This window comes from Gopherus evgoodei, chromosome 4 (genome assembly GCF_007399415.2).
Source record: "Gopherus evgoodei ecotype Sinaloan lineage chromosome 4, rGopEvg1_v1.p, whole genome shotgun sequence".
Taxonomy (NCBI): Eukaryota; Metazoa; Chordata; order Testudines; family Testudinidae; genus Gopherus; species Gopherus evgoodei.
Genome location: NC_044325.1, coordinates 35,435,202 through 35,452,285, shown reverse-complemented (window position 1 = coordinate 35,452,285; position 17,084 = coordinate 35,435,202). Strand labels below are relative to the sequence as shown.

The following is a 17,084-nucleotide window of genomic DNA, read 5'->3' as shown; positions in this document are numbered from 1 at the left end:
GCCCTCCCTAAATTCCTAGTTTAAAGCTCTTTAACACCTGCAATGAATTGAAAACAAAATTAACGCATTAATTTTTAATACGTTAATAGCATACATTGGAGGAGGCATCGGCGGCGAGGGGGCTGAAGAGTTTAATTTTTTTTTAATTGCTTCACTATTCTAGTTTGCACCTGAAGAATATTTGCCATTCTCCTCAGTAGATCCTGAAGCGGTCTGTGTTTGTCAGCAGCAGAAGAACGAAGCCTCCAATAGGGCTTTCACCAAGTCCTATATGTAAACCACATTAGAAGCTGAAGACGATGCTGCATCATATCCTTCCACGATGTCTGGATCTGAAGTGAGGGAATAAGGTCAGGGCCTAGAGGTTGAATAAGGGAACGCTAAAGATTAATGTACAAAGGGGCTGAAGATACTACAAGGCTGCTCCAGATCAGAACCAGGAAAGCCAATACAGACACTGGGTCAAGCAACAGAACATGTGGAGGGGTCGCAAGCAGCCTTGACAGCGGACCTCAACTCAGACAAAAGAGACATCAAAGAAGTCACTGAGTTCAAACCAGTGACTTTATTGGTGCCGAAACATGTGGCTCTGTGGAGAAGAAGTGACGATGGTACCATTTAAGAGCCTTCAATGCACTCATGGGACAGAGAGTACAAAGGAGAAGGGAGAGAAAACTTCGTCTTTTTTTCTTATACTTGTATCCCTCTTATGATGAGATATGTTTCCTCTTTTTCCTTTTGCCCAGATGCATATCTGAATGGACTTTTGGTGTCAAGACAGAGGCACTGACGCCTAAGGATGCATCCACAGTCTGTGCCAGGGACAATAGTGCCTAAAAAAGAGGTGATGCCAAGGTGGGCACTTTCTGCACTTTTACCAAGTCTACTGAGGCCTTAATAGACAACATCCGTTTGGTCTTCAGAGATGCTTTTGATTTACCAGCATGAGTAAGCCTGAATTAAGGATTTGTTCCCAATATAATTCCAAGGAGATTTTGATCTCAAGCCTATGATAGAAGGCAATGCTGAGGCTAGAGTGGCAAAATGTGTCTTGGGCCTTTTGTCAAGAGGATCTCAGCATGAAGGCTGGTCTCAGTACACTTGTATCAGAGGGGTAGCTGTGTTAGTCTGGATCTATAAAAGCAGCAAAGAGTCCTGTGGCACCTTATAGACTAACAGACGTATTGAAGCATGAGCTTTCATGGGTGAATACCCACTACTTGATGAGCCTCAACTATCAATCTGTAGACGTTAAGAAGCCAGATGAGCCTGAAGTCTCAAATATCTCTCCCTTCTAGCGTGGGATGTGAAGGCTCAGCAAACTGCACACCAGATTACCCAGTGGGTCTCACCGAAACATAGAAGGTCCTGGATATGGGCATTGATTTCCAGTATGACTGATGGGCAGGAAGGGCATCTCTTGAAGCCATTACTGGGATGAGGGCCCCTTATGGTCCTAGTAGTGGGCCAAATGAAGACTCCTGGGACAAGGGAAGGTCTAACTATGCTAAGTGTTCTATACTACTCTCAACTAACTATACAAACTTTACAAAAAATATTAACGGAAGATCCTAGAATGAGGACACAAAGGTGAACTCCATGAACTCTCTCTGGCATTGGCTAAGGAACTGAGGCAGCTAAGGGGGTACACTCCCTCATACTGAGTAAGGCAATGACATCACTTCCAAGCAAGAACTCTTGTACAGCCTCAGCACACACCACTTTGCAAGGCAGTTCGATGTCTCAGTGCTGGGGTGCCATATTCCACAAATGGGAACACATAGAGGGCCCTCAAAGAAGAACAAAACATTAGAATCTATTTACTGGCAAAAACAGCATTAACTCAGAGTTACGGCTGATTGGTGCTATGTTGTCCCCCTGAAGAACGCTGAGTTGAGCAAAACTCAAATTTCCGAAAACAAGGATATCATAGAATCATAGAACTGGAAGGGACCTCAAGAGGTCATCTAGTCCAGTCCCCTGCATCAAGGTAGGACTAAGTATTATCTAGACCATCCCTGACAGCTGTTTATCTAACCTGCTCTTAAAATTCCCCAATGATGCAGATTTCACCACCTCTGTAGGCAATTTATTCCAGTGCTTAACCATTCTGACAGTTAGGAAGTTTTTCCTAATATCCAACCTAAACTGCCCTTGCCGCAATTTTTCTCCATCCTCCTTGTAACAACCTTTTATGTACTTGAAAACTGTTATGTCCCCTCTCAGTCTTCTCTTCTCCAGACTAAACAAACCCAGTTTTTTAAATCTTCCCTCATAGGCAATGTTTTCTAGACTTTTAATCATTTTTGCTGCTCTTCTCTGGACTTTCTCCAATTTGTCCACATCTTTCCTGAAATGTGGTGCCCAGAACTGGACACAATACTCCAGTTGAGGCCTAATCAGCCTGGAGTAGAGTGGAAGAATTACTTCTCGTATCTTGCTTACAATACTCCTACTAATACATCCCAGAATGTTTGCTTTTTTTGCAACGGTGTTACACTGTTCACTCCTATTTAGCTCGTGATCCACTATGACCCCCAGATCCCTTCCCACAGTACTCCTTCCTAGGAAGTCATTTCCTATTTTGATATGCGTAGTTAAGGTTTTCCATGCAACCTTAAGTCCACCCTCATTCAGCAGTGCCCCAATATTCCTTGTTAACACACACTGCTTTCCTTTGCCAATCCCACAGTGTCTTCACCTTCTTTTACAAGCTGTTCACTCTCACGCACAGAATCCCATCTAACACTATTAAAGAACAAAAGGGGGAAAAAAGCTGGTCAGATGGATACTATTTTGGGAGAGGACTTATATCTCCAGAATCCCTGCTCAAATGACCCCAAATCTGGAGCACTAATCCTACTCTGTATTTCCACAAGGCATAGAAATTTTCAAAAAAAATCTCTACAAATATGTGGATTTTAGAGGACCCAGAAGCATCTTGTTGTAAACAGTGAGGATGGACGGAGGGAAAGGGCTGTTTTACACATCCATCTTCAGCAAAGGAGAATCAAAGGTCTGAAGCAGCCTATTCATCTCAATGTGATGTTTTCAGCTGAGTGAGAACACCCCATGAAGAGAAATACAACCTGAAACAATTGCATCTCAGAGGGTGTTCTCATTCGCCTCCTGAGTGCTTTAGAGCCTGTGATATGCATGAAGTATGTCCATTCTCAGCTCCCCACCCAAAGGGACAGGACTTCCCCAGAACCTGGATCACATGTGGGGCAATGAGGAGGCTTCATACCCTCCCAAAAGGGCAAGGCCAGAACTCAGTTCACATGACTGGGGTAGGGAGGTGTTCCAACCCTTGTGGATGGGCACATGGGCCCCTAATCCTGGCACATACAAGGAGAGCAGGAAAGGAATTCAGACACCTTCAGTGGGGCAAGACTCCCTATCTCCCAGCTCATGAAGGGGGTCCCAGAGAGGAAAGAACTCCTCCAGATTTAGACACATAGGAGGGGAGAATGTGGGGCTGACAAGTGCGCCTGCCCCATTTTCCTTCAGTCCCTCTGCCACTCACCCTCACATGCCCCTTCTCCATGTCTCACTTCTCCACTACCCTTAATCCCCATACCATCCTTACCTGAGCCTCCAACCTCTCTCCCCTCCCCTACCACCAATCCTAATTTATTCCCTTTGTGTCACTGCAGCCCCAAAGATCTCTCCTTTGACTCCCCCATACCTCTGCCCCCTAATACTCCTTCCCCTTCCAGGAATTATTTACATATCTAATTTTATCCTTCAAAGACATTGATTACATTCCTCACAAAATAAAATTGCCACCCATGATTCACAAATTGCAGCAACCTCCAGCCATAAAGTCCTAAACTCCTTTTGTCTTAGGTGGGGGCTTATGAGGAATGTATCCTTAGTTATGATAATTGAACCCATCAATCTCAACAAGGTCAGTGATTCATCCAATAATTATCACCTCTCAGTTTAACAGTACCAGGCAGCAGAACTAAAGTGTTTTGGGGGGGCCCTGTAACTCAGAAACCTGTCTGTTAAATGACCCCAAATTTGGAACACTAACACTACTGCACACAAGGAAAACCACATTTCAAAGCAATCCAAATAACCATTTGGATTTTAGAGCACTTACAAGAGTCAAATTTTAAAATATATAAAATGGTGGGAAAGGAAACCCTCTGTTTTTTCTGTACTGACATATGCACATATGTAAAAAATGTACATTTTCTTAAATACCATTCTCAGTTTGTGTCCTCCAATGGCTTAGTGGGAGCCATATACTACTTTGGGTAAAACTCAACAGATTGAGACCATTTTGCCTGCATCACATCAAAAGTTTGATCTTTAGCTCTGGGCAGGGAACCCACCTAGAAACTTTTTGAAAAATGACTATTTTGGGGAGGGCTTATATCTATATCTATATCTAGATAGATAGATAGATATCAGGAGATCATGACTCAAATGATTTCAAAGTCAGGTCACTGCACCTTCCTGAGCCACACCAAACTTCAAAGGCATCCAGCTAAACATGTAAATTTTAGAGGATTTAGCAAGGCTGACCTTTAAACAGAAGTTGTGACACTTTAACCATAGTGGCACTGCTGAACTACTCTAATAAAGAATAAGATAGAATGTAATACTGAAAATATTATAATATGCATCAATTAGATACCCTCGTCCAGAATATCGTGTTCACTTCTGGTTATTGATTCTCAGAAGATACATAGCAAAAATAAATGGAGTCCTTATATGAAGAACAAAAATGATTAGAGGCATGGACAGCCCTTTTATGAAAAGAAATTGAGAAAACTGGAACTGTTCATTTCTAGAGAAGAGACAAATAAGAGGAGGGACATGATCGAGGTATGCAAAATAATCCATAATATCACAGAAAGTAATTTGAGTGATCCTAATTACTCTCTTATATAACAAAAACAAAAGAACATTCAGTTAAATTGAAAGGCAACAAACAGACAAAAAGAAAACTTCTTCTCTCTCTTAATGCATAAATAACCTGTGGGACTCATTCCCACAGGTAAAACTGAGGCCAAGGGTTTACCATGATTCAAAATAAGATCAGACATTTTATATGGATAATGAGAACATCTAGCTAAATTAGGTAGGATTAAACCATGTGTGTGTGTGTGTTTTATTTTAAATAAGAGGTTTAAATCTTGACACCAGAAGCTAACCACTAACTGATGGTGTTAGGAGGAAACACTGTCTACCATGGACAAGTTATTCCATAATTGACCACTAAAGCAGTTCTTGCACCTTTCTCAAGCATCTAGTACTCACTATTATCAGAAACAGGTTACTGGACTGGTCTAGAGGGATGACTGGTATGATCTGGTATGAAAATTCCTATCTTTCTGAGTGCTGCTTAACATCAGAATGCCATTCAAAACATGTCATATCTATGCAGAAGAGTACCAATGATCTACCCACCTTGTATTATGGGACCTAGTTATCAAAAGTTTATAATGCAATTTAAACTTAGCAGAGGTAGATCTGTATGCATTCAAGTTTGATTTTTTAATACATTATAAAGGTTAAAACCTCAGTCCTGCCTTTACAACTGAGAACTCATGTATGCATACAGAAAGGGCAATCCTACAGTTTTCTTCCTGCAGAGATCTGTAAGTAACAACATTGCAGTATTCAACAAATGTGTTTTATCAAATCAAACTGTATGAGCAAATTTTCAGTATTCTGAAAACTTGCTACTTTATGGAGAGAAAATAAAGCAGCTATAATGATTATTTTGTTATATAATCCCACTTTCAATGACATTCTCACATTTTTCTCATAGCTAATTTCTTTGAGAAAACAATTTAATATAATATTTCAGGATGATGAGATACTAAAACTCATATAGCTTTAAGAACTAATGCCCTCAGTCACTAAACTTAAGTTTGAAAAGCTACCAAGGACAGGGTTGTTGGTTTTTTTGAAAGGAGAAAGTAGAAGGTAACCTCATTAATCATAAAAAAAAAAGATGGTATCATTGGAAACAGTCATTCTACTGTTGAGATGAATGTTCACTACATCTTCAAATGTTCTAACAGTTCTATATAGTCTTTCTAAAGTTCGATAGATATACAAAACTGTAGAAAATTGAAGATACTCCCCGCTCCACAAGGATTTCCTCAGCAAACAAATAAAGAATTAGATCATCATAACAGCACTACTTTGAAAAGCAAGAACTCCCTTTATGTTTGATCATGATACTACAGAAGCCAAAACATATCTTCTAACAATCAAGGAAGTCACTAAAGATTTCCCCCTTGCAGATTTTCTACTCTTTGGTACAGTTTGAATGATAGGTCATTATTAGCCTTTTATCCCAAATCAGCACTCCATACAAAGATTCATAGAGACCAGAGAAATTTCACAGTTGGAAGCCATAAACAATTTCTTTCTCATGGCCCAATCCTGTCAACATGTCTGCCAGGGGTAATGCTTTAAGTAGACCCATTGAAATCAACAGGGAAACTTCATGATAGCAAGTACTACATCAATAAGAACTATCCATATCAGTAATAACTATGTAGTAAACCTTTGCAGGATTGGCCCCGGCTGTGCTCAAAGGAAGCAAAGGCTCATGGGAGCTATGCTGAAGGATCTTCCACAATGCCCCCTTGCCTGAGGAGTTGATAACAATTCTTGAGGTGCTTTTTTGTTTCAGATTAGGAAGAAATTGTCAAAAAAGAATGAAATGATGATAGAACAAAGAGCTAATTCACATATCTGATCCAGCATGGTTGCATAGTACACCACAGCGTTCCAGGAGCTACTTAAGTTTTTCTTCTCATTTTGAGCACCAAGTAGGAATTAATTTAGGGACAGAATGGTCTGTAAGAGAAGTTCATACCTGTACTTTTCAAACTTTTGAAGATTTTAAAGACTCTAAACAGAATTTTAAGATCAAAATAAAAACAGAAATATTTGTGGCCATTTTGGTCCAGATTTCTAGAACGTATTAAACCCTGAATGAAAGAGTCAGCATCCATTTTACTCTCTATGTGCAATGCTAGTTAATAACTTTGTACAGCAAATATAAAAGATATGCCAAGCGCTTTCCAGCATCACAAGCAATTCACAGTATACAATGTGTTTTACAAGATTTACTGGCTACTGAAAATTGTTATCTAAATAAAAACCACAATCAAAGGACAATATTCAAAATCCACACACAATGAGGCCTACTGGAAGAGAAAAGATTGCTGACTCAGGTTCACATCTACCCTTTATACACTTCAAAATACTGCCACTCACCTTCCAATGCTACCTGGGTATCCAAAAACCTAAGATTGGTTTGATGTATTTAGGAAAAACTCCACCCCCATGACATCTACTCTGCTTCTGCCCCACTGGTGTTTAACCTTTTTTATTAACTCACCATTTATCCTACTACACTGAGAGCTGTAGAATAAATTTCAAATCTGCAAGAATGTTTGGTAATATAAAATTATCTTAAACGTTGCAGAAACTGCAGACGTGTCTTTCACTTCCATACTTTAATCGCTGTATTTTAAATGTGGGCCAAAGGTCTACCTGCTGCAGATTAACCTCCTCCTGAGTTGAATGACTTTGAAATGCACATCAGATTACTACTTCCCACTTCCCAGCCTTTTGACTTTCACACACAGATGGGAACCAAGCAACGGTACAGACATCATTTTATACTGGCAAAATATTGACATACAGCCATGCATACAAATTTCAGCACCAAGCACCTGAGGAAAGCAGGCAATGAACCGCGCGATCCAAAAGCGTTTCTATAGAGATTTCTATACTCGCAGCCATACAAGACAAACTAAATGGGGGGGAGGGGAATAAAAGCCACACTGTCATTGCCATATTCAGATTCTTTCCAATATTCTACCTGTGATCACGACAGCAAAAAAGGGGTGGGAGGTCTGGTGATCCTGGCACAGTCCGGTATCCCAAGTACAATTTGTACCGATGTTTCTGAGGATCGGGGTCTCGGATACCCGGGGATGTCCTGGTGCCCCAGGCAGGGCTTTGCCGGGTGTTCCCGCGGCTGAAGGTGGGGGCGCTAGGGAAGCGTCGGGGTTGTAAGATAGAAGGTGCCACTAGTCGCTGGGACACTGGCCCCCGCCCCCCTCCCAGCCACGGCACCTGCCCGCCCCCCGCTCCGGCGGCTCTGGGGCGAGGGCAGAGGGAAGGTCGTGAGGGTCTCGGTACCTGATTATGTCGTCCTGGTGCCCCAGGTAGAATTTCTGCCGGTGCTCCCGGGGGCTGTAGACCACGCCGACCCCCGCCACGAAGTAAACGATCTCCTTAGCCGCCGTGTAGTAGAGGTTGTTGCGGCACTGGTGACCCCGGTAGCCATAGACCCACTCTAGCCGCAGGCGGCTGTTGGGGGCATTCTGGTCAGCCATGTCCCCACCGCCGGCCGGCTCGGCGGAGCCCCAGAGGAGAGGGGGTCAGCTACCCTCCCGGGCTCGGTGCCTCCCTCGCTAATCCCTGGCCGCCGACATGGATGCCCTCCGCTGCCTCTCCTCCGCCTCGTCACAGAGGGCGCCGCCGAACGAGCTGGACTGGTCTCCTCGCGCCAGACATGGCTGCACTGTGACACCGCCCGGAACAGTTAGCGCCAGAAACAGCTTCCCCTCAGAACGGGCTGTTGGATTGCAGTGCGCATGCCCGGGCCGCGTGAGCATGCCCGGCACCGCCTGCGGAAAGCGCTGCCCTTCTCCGCCACCAGAGCCCGCTCACAGAGTGGGTTGAAAACGAGCGGAGGGACGGGGTGAGCCATCTGCAGTGGTTGCCAACATGCGGGTTGGGTAGCAGCGAAGCTTGTGCTTCTCTGTGGAGGTTACGTCTCAGCACCACCTCCCTAGGTCGTGTGGTGCCTAAAACTGGGAGGTAGCCCAATGTCTAGAACAAGCAGCTCTTTTCTTGCTGAAATAACGTATCGAGCAACCAAAAGACGACTTGATTCCTTGAAGTAGCTTACAGATACCCTCTACCTCCAAAAGGCTTTCAAAGTTATCATATATGGCTGTAGTGGTTAAAATAATTCCTTATCAGTTTACATAGGTGTAGCATGGCTGTATATAGCCTCATCTCTTGTCTGCAATGCTGAGTGCCTGACTGCTACTTCATTCAGTTCCTGTATTGCACTCTGAAAAATAAAAGGAGGGTGAAATGACTTTTAAATAGTATTTTTTATTACACATTGTACTTAGCGCACCCTTATTTATCTTGATTGAAATCATGCTAATGTCAAGATGCTATTTAATGGTTTAAATAGCAAATAATCATGGAAAATAATAATTAACACTGTCATAAACAGATGGTTAATGGTTAATGCCTCTTTTATCTGTAAAGGGTTAAAAAGTTCACCTAGCCTAGCTAACACCTGACCAGAGGAACCAATGGGGGAACAAGATGTTTCAAAAGGGAGGGAAGTTTTTCCTTTGTTTAGAGTTTTCAGTTTCAGTTGGAGTGAAAAAGATCAAGGAACCAGCCTCTTATCAGAGTAGTAAGTTTTAGAAAGGGATAAATAGGTTTATGTTTATTTTCTTTGTAACTTGTCTTGGTACCATTAAGGGAATTATCAAAAATTGGGTATTTGGGTATTTTTTGTGTAACTAAATTTGTGCCCAGGGGAATATCCTCTGTGTTTTGAATCTGTTGTCTGTGAGAGTAGCTGGTATGCTAATCTCTCCCAGAGGGTTTTCTTTTACCTTTCTTTTCTTTAATTAAAAGCCTTTTTTCTTAATACCTGATTGATTTTTCCTTATTTTTTAGATCCAGGGGGGTTGGATCTGGACTCACCAGGGATTGGGGGGGGGGAAGAAGGATGGTTAATTTCTCCTTGTTTTAAGATCCAAGGGGTTTGGATCTGTGTTCACCAGGGAATTGGTGAAGTCCCTCAAGGCTACCCAGGGAGGGGAAAGTTTTGCGGGGACAGGGAGTGCTCCAGACACTGGAATTCTGGATGGTGGCAGCAATACCAGATCTAAGCTAGTAATTAAGCTTAGAAGTGTCCATGCAGGTCCCCACATCTGTACCCTAAAGTTCAGAGTGGGGAAGGAACCTTGACAAACCCTATAAGCTAAGAAATCACATCTCATAATGTTTTCTGGTATAACACTTCCTATGGTCTTGGTGTGATTTTATAACTTACAATTATTTCTACATTTGTTCTTTTTCTAATAGGATGAGTTTATTCTTTACCAGATGACTTTAAGCTTGTATGAGTTTCTGGGTTATCACAACTTCTTCCTTTCGCTGTGATCCACCAAAGAGAATTTTCTTTCTTAATAGTTATTTCTCCTTTCTTTGAAGTACCTGTGATGAATCTCAGGGCACCCATGACTGTGAGTCACCTTGTTACCCTGTGCCTCCAGCGTGAAGTAGTCATGCCTATGCCTGGCTTGGTGTCAGCTCCCTACTACCAGCTTACTCGTAGCCTTTCTGCTGCTCAAGCATTCTCTTCTGGACTATCCCTGCCATCTTTACCTTGCTTACAGCTAAGCCAGACCTAATTACAATATAAACACCACCTGAAAGGACTCAAGGATTACACTATAAAAAAACATCATGCAGCTCCAAGTGATGGGCTACATGAGAGACCAACAGAGAGAGAAATAAATTAAATAAATAAATAAATGGAAGCAGGGTCAGAGGACTGGGAACTGGTGGAGCTTATGATTTTGGACTTTTTTGGGACTCATTGAGGACAGGTGGATTATTTTGTGATTAAAGACTGAGGTTTGTGTAAACTGTATATAATATTAAACTAGCTCCAGAAAGGGGTGCTGAGAGTCACAACAGAAACTATCTGGAGTGCTTAAGGGGTCCACAAGACAGGCAAATGGGAGCAGAATGCCTGTAAAGTGATCTCTGGCCATGAGAGGGTGCTGAATAAGCAGCCACACTGCTCTACCCATATATTTATTAAAGTCAACACAGAGCATCTACACAAACAAGAAGCATTACTGTCTGCATTGAGATTCATGAAGCCTGGAACTATGACTTAGAAGTAAAGCTGGCCAGAAAGTAGTCTTTCCCTCCCAAGCAAAATTTTGAATTTTTGAAAAAACCTTTATCCCAAATCAGGACAAAGGGGGGAAATGGGGGGGAAGAAAGAGAGATTTTTCATAGTTAGGGATAGATTATTTTCAGTCTATTTCAGGAAAACTGAAATTTTCTAGTGATACGTGTTCAGTCCCATAAATTTACAGACTGAAGCCAAAAAAAATGAGAAAATGCAACTTGCATGACTCTTTCTTCCCATAGCCTGAAGCCAACACACCGATTGGGTGATGTGTTTAAATAATATTAAACATGCATGGTAACAGAAATGATTCATTTAATAACTTTTAGATGTTATGATCATCATAATCTATTATGGGTAATTGATGTGCAATTAAGTTGTGCCACTGACTTCAATGGGGCCAGCATTTTACCCTTGGATCACACTTGTAACACAATGGAGGACCTAAATCAAGGATTCTATGGCACAGTTCTCAAGATTAGTGAAACAAACTTCAATATACTGGCCAAATTCTAACTTAGAATAACAGAACTGGAAGGAACCTCGAGAGGTCCTCTAGTCCAGTCCCCTCAAGTATTATCTAGACCATCCGTGACAGGTGTCTGTCCAACCTGCTCTTAAAATCCCCAACGTGGGTAATTACATCCGTCTGATGAAATCCCCCCCCAGCTGTTTCAACTGATATTCCTTTTTATAAGTATTCTTCACTTTTGTCCTAAACTCATGTGTATTTCTGATTTGTACTTTTTAAATAAACCTGTTGCTGTCTAACCCAATGATAGGTGAATTAACTTTTGTAATGTGTACTCAAAAAAACCCCAAAACAAAACCCCTCCATCTATATTAAAAGAGGCTTCAAAGCCAAGTACTCAAGTGAGGACATGCTAGAATTAAGATTACCAGCGTAATCTTAGCCCCCCCGTGTGTGTGTGTGTGCGTGTGTGCACATTATGAGAATTACATGATCACTTCAATCTGTGACAGTACTCCGTTATTGTTACCTCCCTGTATCTGCTTTCTTCATATATTCCTCCCCTCTCCCCATCCACTTTGGTGAAAAGAGATGTGAAGAAAATCATTCATTTAACTTATCTGAAAATTCATTATCCTTCTGAATTTCTCCTTGTACACCTTTGTGGTTGAGGCAGGCCTATTGATTCCATTACAGGCTTACAGCTTCTGGTATCTGAAAAATCATTGTTGGGCGTTTATCTCAAAATTCCACCTTAGCCCTCTTAATTTTTTTCTTACATATTGGCTCATGTGCTCTACACTTATTATTGGCCTTATTAGGGTTGGATTTCTATTTTCAGCTGTCTGGCTGAAATAACCTCTTGAGCTTTGCCATTGAGCCATGCTGGTTTATAACTTGCTTTCCTATTTCCTCTTTTGTCCAGAAGTCTGCATGCCATGTGTGACTCTTATGGTATGCTTAAATGCTTAAATTCTTACCCGATTGTAAAGATTGTTATTTCTTTTGACTTTAGGGCCTTTTTTATTTACTTCCTCATTTATGTGAAAACTCACTTCTGAAGTTGTGCCACAATACTAGTTTGAGACCTTTCCATCCCCAAGCATACGAAAATTAATGCTGTCATTATTACTTAGTGTCTCATCTCTCTCGTGCCTATATATCTGATAATTACTACTTGAACCAGCTGCAGGATGTTACTTAGGATCTATTAGAAAACAAGCACTGCATGTGTGTTCTTTGTAATGAGCTGTTCCAAGAAGCATTTGTTTAAGAAATCACTTCTTTACATAAAATATACTGTAAATCTTGTCACTATTGCTATAACAATACTTTGCAATAACTGTATACTGTGCTGAATGGAAGTTTTTCATAGTTATCTGACTTCATTTAGAGATAGTATGGAACTTGCATCATTGTGTAGTGACACAAAATGTAATTTGCACTGATCTGTTTGACAACAAAGAAACACAAAAGATGTTTCTGTTTTACCTTAAACATATTTTCATAAAATTAAATACAATAATCAGCACCATGGACAGTACCATTTAACACTTTTATTAACCATTTGTTTTTTGAGGGAGAGCAAGGTTGGAACTGTTCAATTGGAATTGGAATTGTCTGCTAATTCCTTATGTGGATGTGACCATACCATTGGCTGAAGAGGCTAGAGTCCTTTTGTGATTGCCAGGTAACCCCGTTCAGGCTGAATTCATATGCATGAAGAAGAGAGAGAAAAAGGAGGAGGGACTAAGAGCACAGCATCAGTGAGCATGTAGAAGTGTGCAGAAGAATGAAGAGAAGACTGGTGGAGAAGGAGCTCAGAGATCCCAAGTGACTGATGAAGAGGTAATGGTTGGTGCTGCGGTGGGAACAGTTGGGGTGCTAACTGCAGAAAAGGCTATAAGTGCCTAAGATGAGCAGGTGGAATGGTAATTGGGGAAGGGAAGCAGTTGTAATAAACACCTTCCTGTCAATTTTCTATTGGTAGCAAAAATTGGTGCTGAGAATGTCACATTTTGCACTCCTTCATAGGCATAGGAGTAGCAAGTTATGATAGCTGGTCTTCTCAGATTTTGCTACCACTCAATCGTTCCCCTTATCCTGGTCCTGGGGTGGCAAATTCAGAGATAAAAAGGAATTAATAAAGAATAAAAAATTAATGCTAAATATTTTTATGAGTGGCCTATAGTTGTACCTATCCTATTTGTGTTGTAGATATTTTGTTTTCGAGCATCCCATTGTGGGTTCTCCTATTAATTATAAATTTTAGATCCTTTTATGACAAGTAGAAAACATTTCACATCAGAAGTGGTTCTAAAGTTTTCTTCCTCATAGTTCCAGTGATTACTAACTCTATTTTTTTTAAATCAATCATTAAAATCAGCTTGTTCCCACACACACACACACACACACACACACACACACACACACACACACACACACACACACACACACACACACACACACACACACACTTTCATATTGTGGCACACTACCTACATGAGGTAGACAATGCTTTCTTTGGACAACTAACAGAAGTTTCCAGATCACAGGCCTGGATTTTCATGAGGGACTTCTGTCGCCCTGACATCTGCTGGGAGAGCAATACAGCAGTGCACAGACAATCCAGGAAATTTTTGGAGAGTGTTGGGGACAACTTGCTAGTGCAAGTGCTGGAGGAACCAACTAGGGGCCGTGCTCCTCTTGAGCTGCTGACTCACAAACAGGGAAGAATTGGTAGGGGAAATAGAACTGGGTGGCAACCTGAGCAGCAGTGACCATGAGATGGTCAAGTTCAGGATCCTGACAAAAGGAAGAAAGGAGAGCAGCAGAATATAGACCCTGGACTTCAGAAAAGACTTTGACTCCCTCAGGGAACTGATGGGCAGGATCTCTTGGGAGATTAATATGAGGGGGAAAGGAGTCCACGAGAGCTGGCTATATTTTAAAGAAGCCTTATTGAGGGCGCAGGAACAAACCATCTCTATGTGCAGAAAGAATAGCAAATATGACAGGCGACCAGCTTGGCTTAACAGAGAAATCTTCACTGAGCTTAAACACAAAAAGGAAGCTTACAAGAAATGGAAACTTTGACAGATCACTAGGGAGGAGTATAAAAATATTGCTTGAGCATGCAGGGGTGTTATCAGGAAGGCCAAAGCAAAATTGGAGTTGCAGCTAGCAAGGGATGTGAAGGGTAGCATGAAGGGTTTCTACAGGTATGTTAGCAACAAGAAAGTGGTCAGGGAACTTGTGGGATCCTTACTGAATGGAGGAGGCAACCTAATGACAGATGATGTGGAAAAAGCTGAAGTACTCAATGCTTTTTTTTGCCTCGCTCTTCACAGACAAAGTCAGCTCCCAGACTGCTGCACTGGGCAGCACAGTACGGGGAGGAGGTGAGCAGTGGTGAAAGAACATGTTAAAGACTATTTAGAAAAGCTGGACATGCACAAGTCTGTGGGGCCGGATGCAATGCGTCTGAGGGTGCTGAGGGAGTCGGCTGATGTGACTGCAGAGCCATTGGCCATTATCTTTGAAAACTCGTGGCAATCAGGGGACATCCCAGATGATCGGAAAAAGGTAAATATAGTGACCATCTTTAAAAAAGGGAAGAAGGAGAATCCGGGGAACTACAGACCAGTCAGCCTCATCTCAGTCCCCAGCAAAATCATGGAGCAGGTCCTCAAGGAATCCATTTTGAAGCACTTGGAGGAGAGGATGGTGATCAGGAACAGTAAACGTGGATTCACCAAGGACAAGTCATGCCTTACCAACCTGATTGCTTTCTATGATGAGATATCTAGCTCTATGGATATGGGGAAAGCGGTGCGCATAATATACCTTGACGTTAGCAAAGCTTTTGATACGGTCTCCCACAGTATTCTTGCCAGCAAGTTAAAGAAGTATGGATTGGATGAACGGACAATAAGGTGGATAGAAAGCTGGCTAGATCGTCAGGCTCAACGGGTAGTGATCAACAGCTTGATGTCTAGCTGTCAGATGGTATCTAGTGGAGTACCCCAGGGCCAGTTTTGTTCAACATCTTCATTAATAATCTGAATCCATCACATTATATTTACTGGTACTTAAGCATGTGCTTAACTGCCTATATGAATATGAATGTCCTCAGATGCATATTTATGTGGTTTGTCAAATTTGGACATTAAAGACTATTAATTTACCTTTTCAAATTTTATTTTCATTGATCTGCCTGACATAATGTTAGTAGAAATTGGCAGAAATGGCATGTACCTGTCAACATATTTAAAAAAAATTATAAATTAATCCATTTAAATTACATAAAGCAGTTCATAAATACCTACATAACAGGAATCCTGTTTAATGTTAAAAAGGAACTGGTTAATAGAAAACTAATTATGATTTATTTATTTATTTGTAAGAGAACAAATGCTGTCTTGTTCTAAATACAAACGTATAGATACTGAGGTCAAATCCTGTCCTCACTGAAGTCAATAGTAAAATACTGTTGTCTTCAGCAGGTCCAACATTTTACTATGTATTTAAATTAACATGTTACTGAATATATTTGCAGCAGCAGGAAGTACTACAAAATGCTGTAATTAGTTGTGTATTTTTATACTCTCTCTATGGTTTAAATAGGTTATAAATCTATAGTTAGAAGGTGTGACAAAGTTCCTCCTCTGACTTGGTGGATCCTGCGCTTATTGGCGGATTTGATCACCTCAGAGATTCACGGCAGCCCTCAATTTGGCCACTTTTGCTAGTGGCTCAAACCTGCCGTTCACTCAGCTAACCTGATCACTGGCCAGCATCAAGAAAGGGAGGAGAACAATCCCTATAGTCTCTGCTGATCCACCTACTGGGTCAGGGGACAGGCCAGAGACCTTCTCCTTTGATGGAACACACAGTCCAGGTCAACTCCTCTTTATCCAGTAGGGTGTTGGGGGAAACCTAAGCCCACCCTCTACACCAGGTTGCAGCCCAGGGCCCTGTGGATCGCAGCTGTCTACAGTGTTTCCTCACTGCAGGACCTTCCTCCTGATGACACTTGTACTCCTCAGTCCTCCAGCAGTACGTCTTCTCACTCTCAGCTTCTTGTGCGCCTCTTGCTCCTAGTTCCTTGTACACGCCTCACTAACTGAACTGAGGTCTTTTATAAACCAGGTGCCCTGCTTCTTAATTGGCTCCAGGTATCCTAATTAGCCTGCCTACCATAATTGGTTCCAGCAACTTCCTGATTATTCTGGAACAGCCCATTATTTTACTCCGGGAAAAGGGACCTGCTTAAGCTGGGGCTAATATATCAACCTTCTATCATTCTTCTGTAGCTCTCTGACCTGACCCTGTCACAAAGGATATTCATTAATATTTCCAATTTACAATACAAAGGTTGTCCTAATTTTCCATTTGCTTAAGTTTTTATGTCCTCAGTATTATGTCTCCTCCAAAACTTATTCAAAAAAGGGCTTCTATTTTACCTCAGAGTATGAGTAGTTTTAGTAGAATGAAGTTGAACACATTCACTTTGAAACCAGTGATATGTCAGATGATTTCACAACCATCTTTTTATTAAAAATGTTAAAATTCTTCCTTAAAACTTCTTTACCAGTGAAC

General features: G+C 41.5%; 1 protein-coding gene across 4 annotated transcripts in view; it reads right to left on the bottom strand.

Moving 5' to 3' along the window:
- EML5 (EMAP like 5) overlaps window positions 1-8,601 on the bottom strand; it is a 303,194-nt gene extending 294,593 nt beyond the window's left edge. For all 4 annotated transcript variants that reach the window (XM_030558959.1, XM_030558960.1, XM_030558962.1 and 1 more), the window contains exon 1: window positions 8,188-8,601. In XM_030558959.1, coding sequence (XP_030414819.1) covers window positions 8,188-8,384 — 197 coding nt within the window. In that variant the 5' untranslated portion in view covers window positions 8,385-8,601. The remainder of the gene's footprint in view (window positions 1-8,187) is intronic.
- Window positions 8,602-17,084: the final 8,483 nt, after the last annotated feature.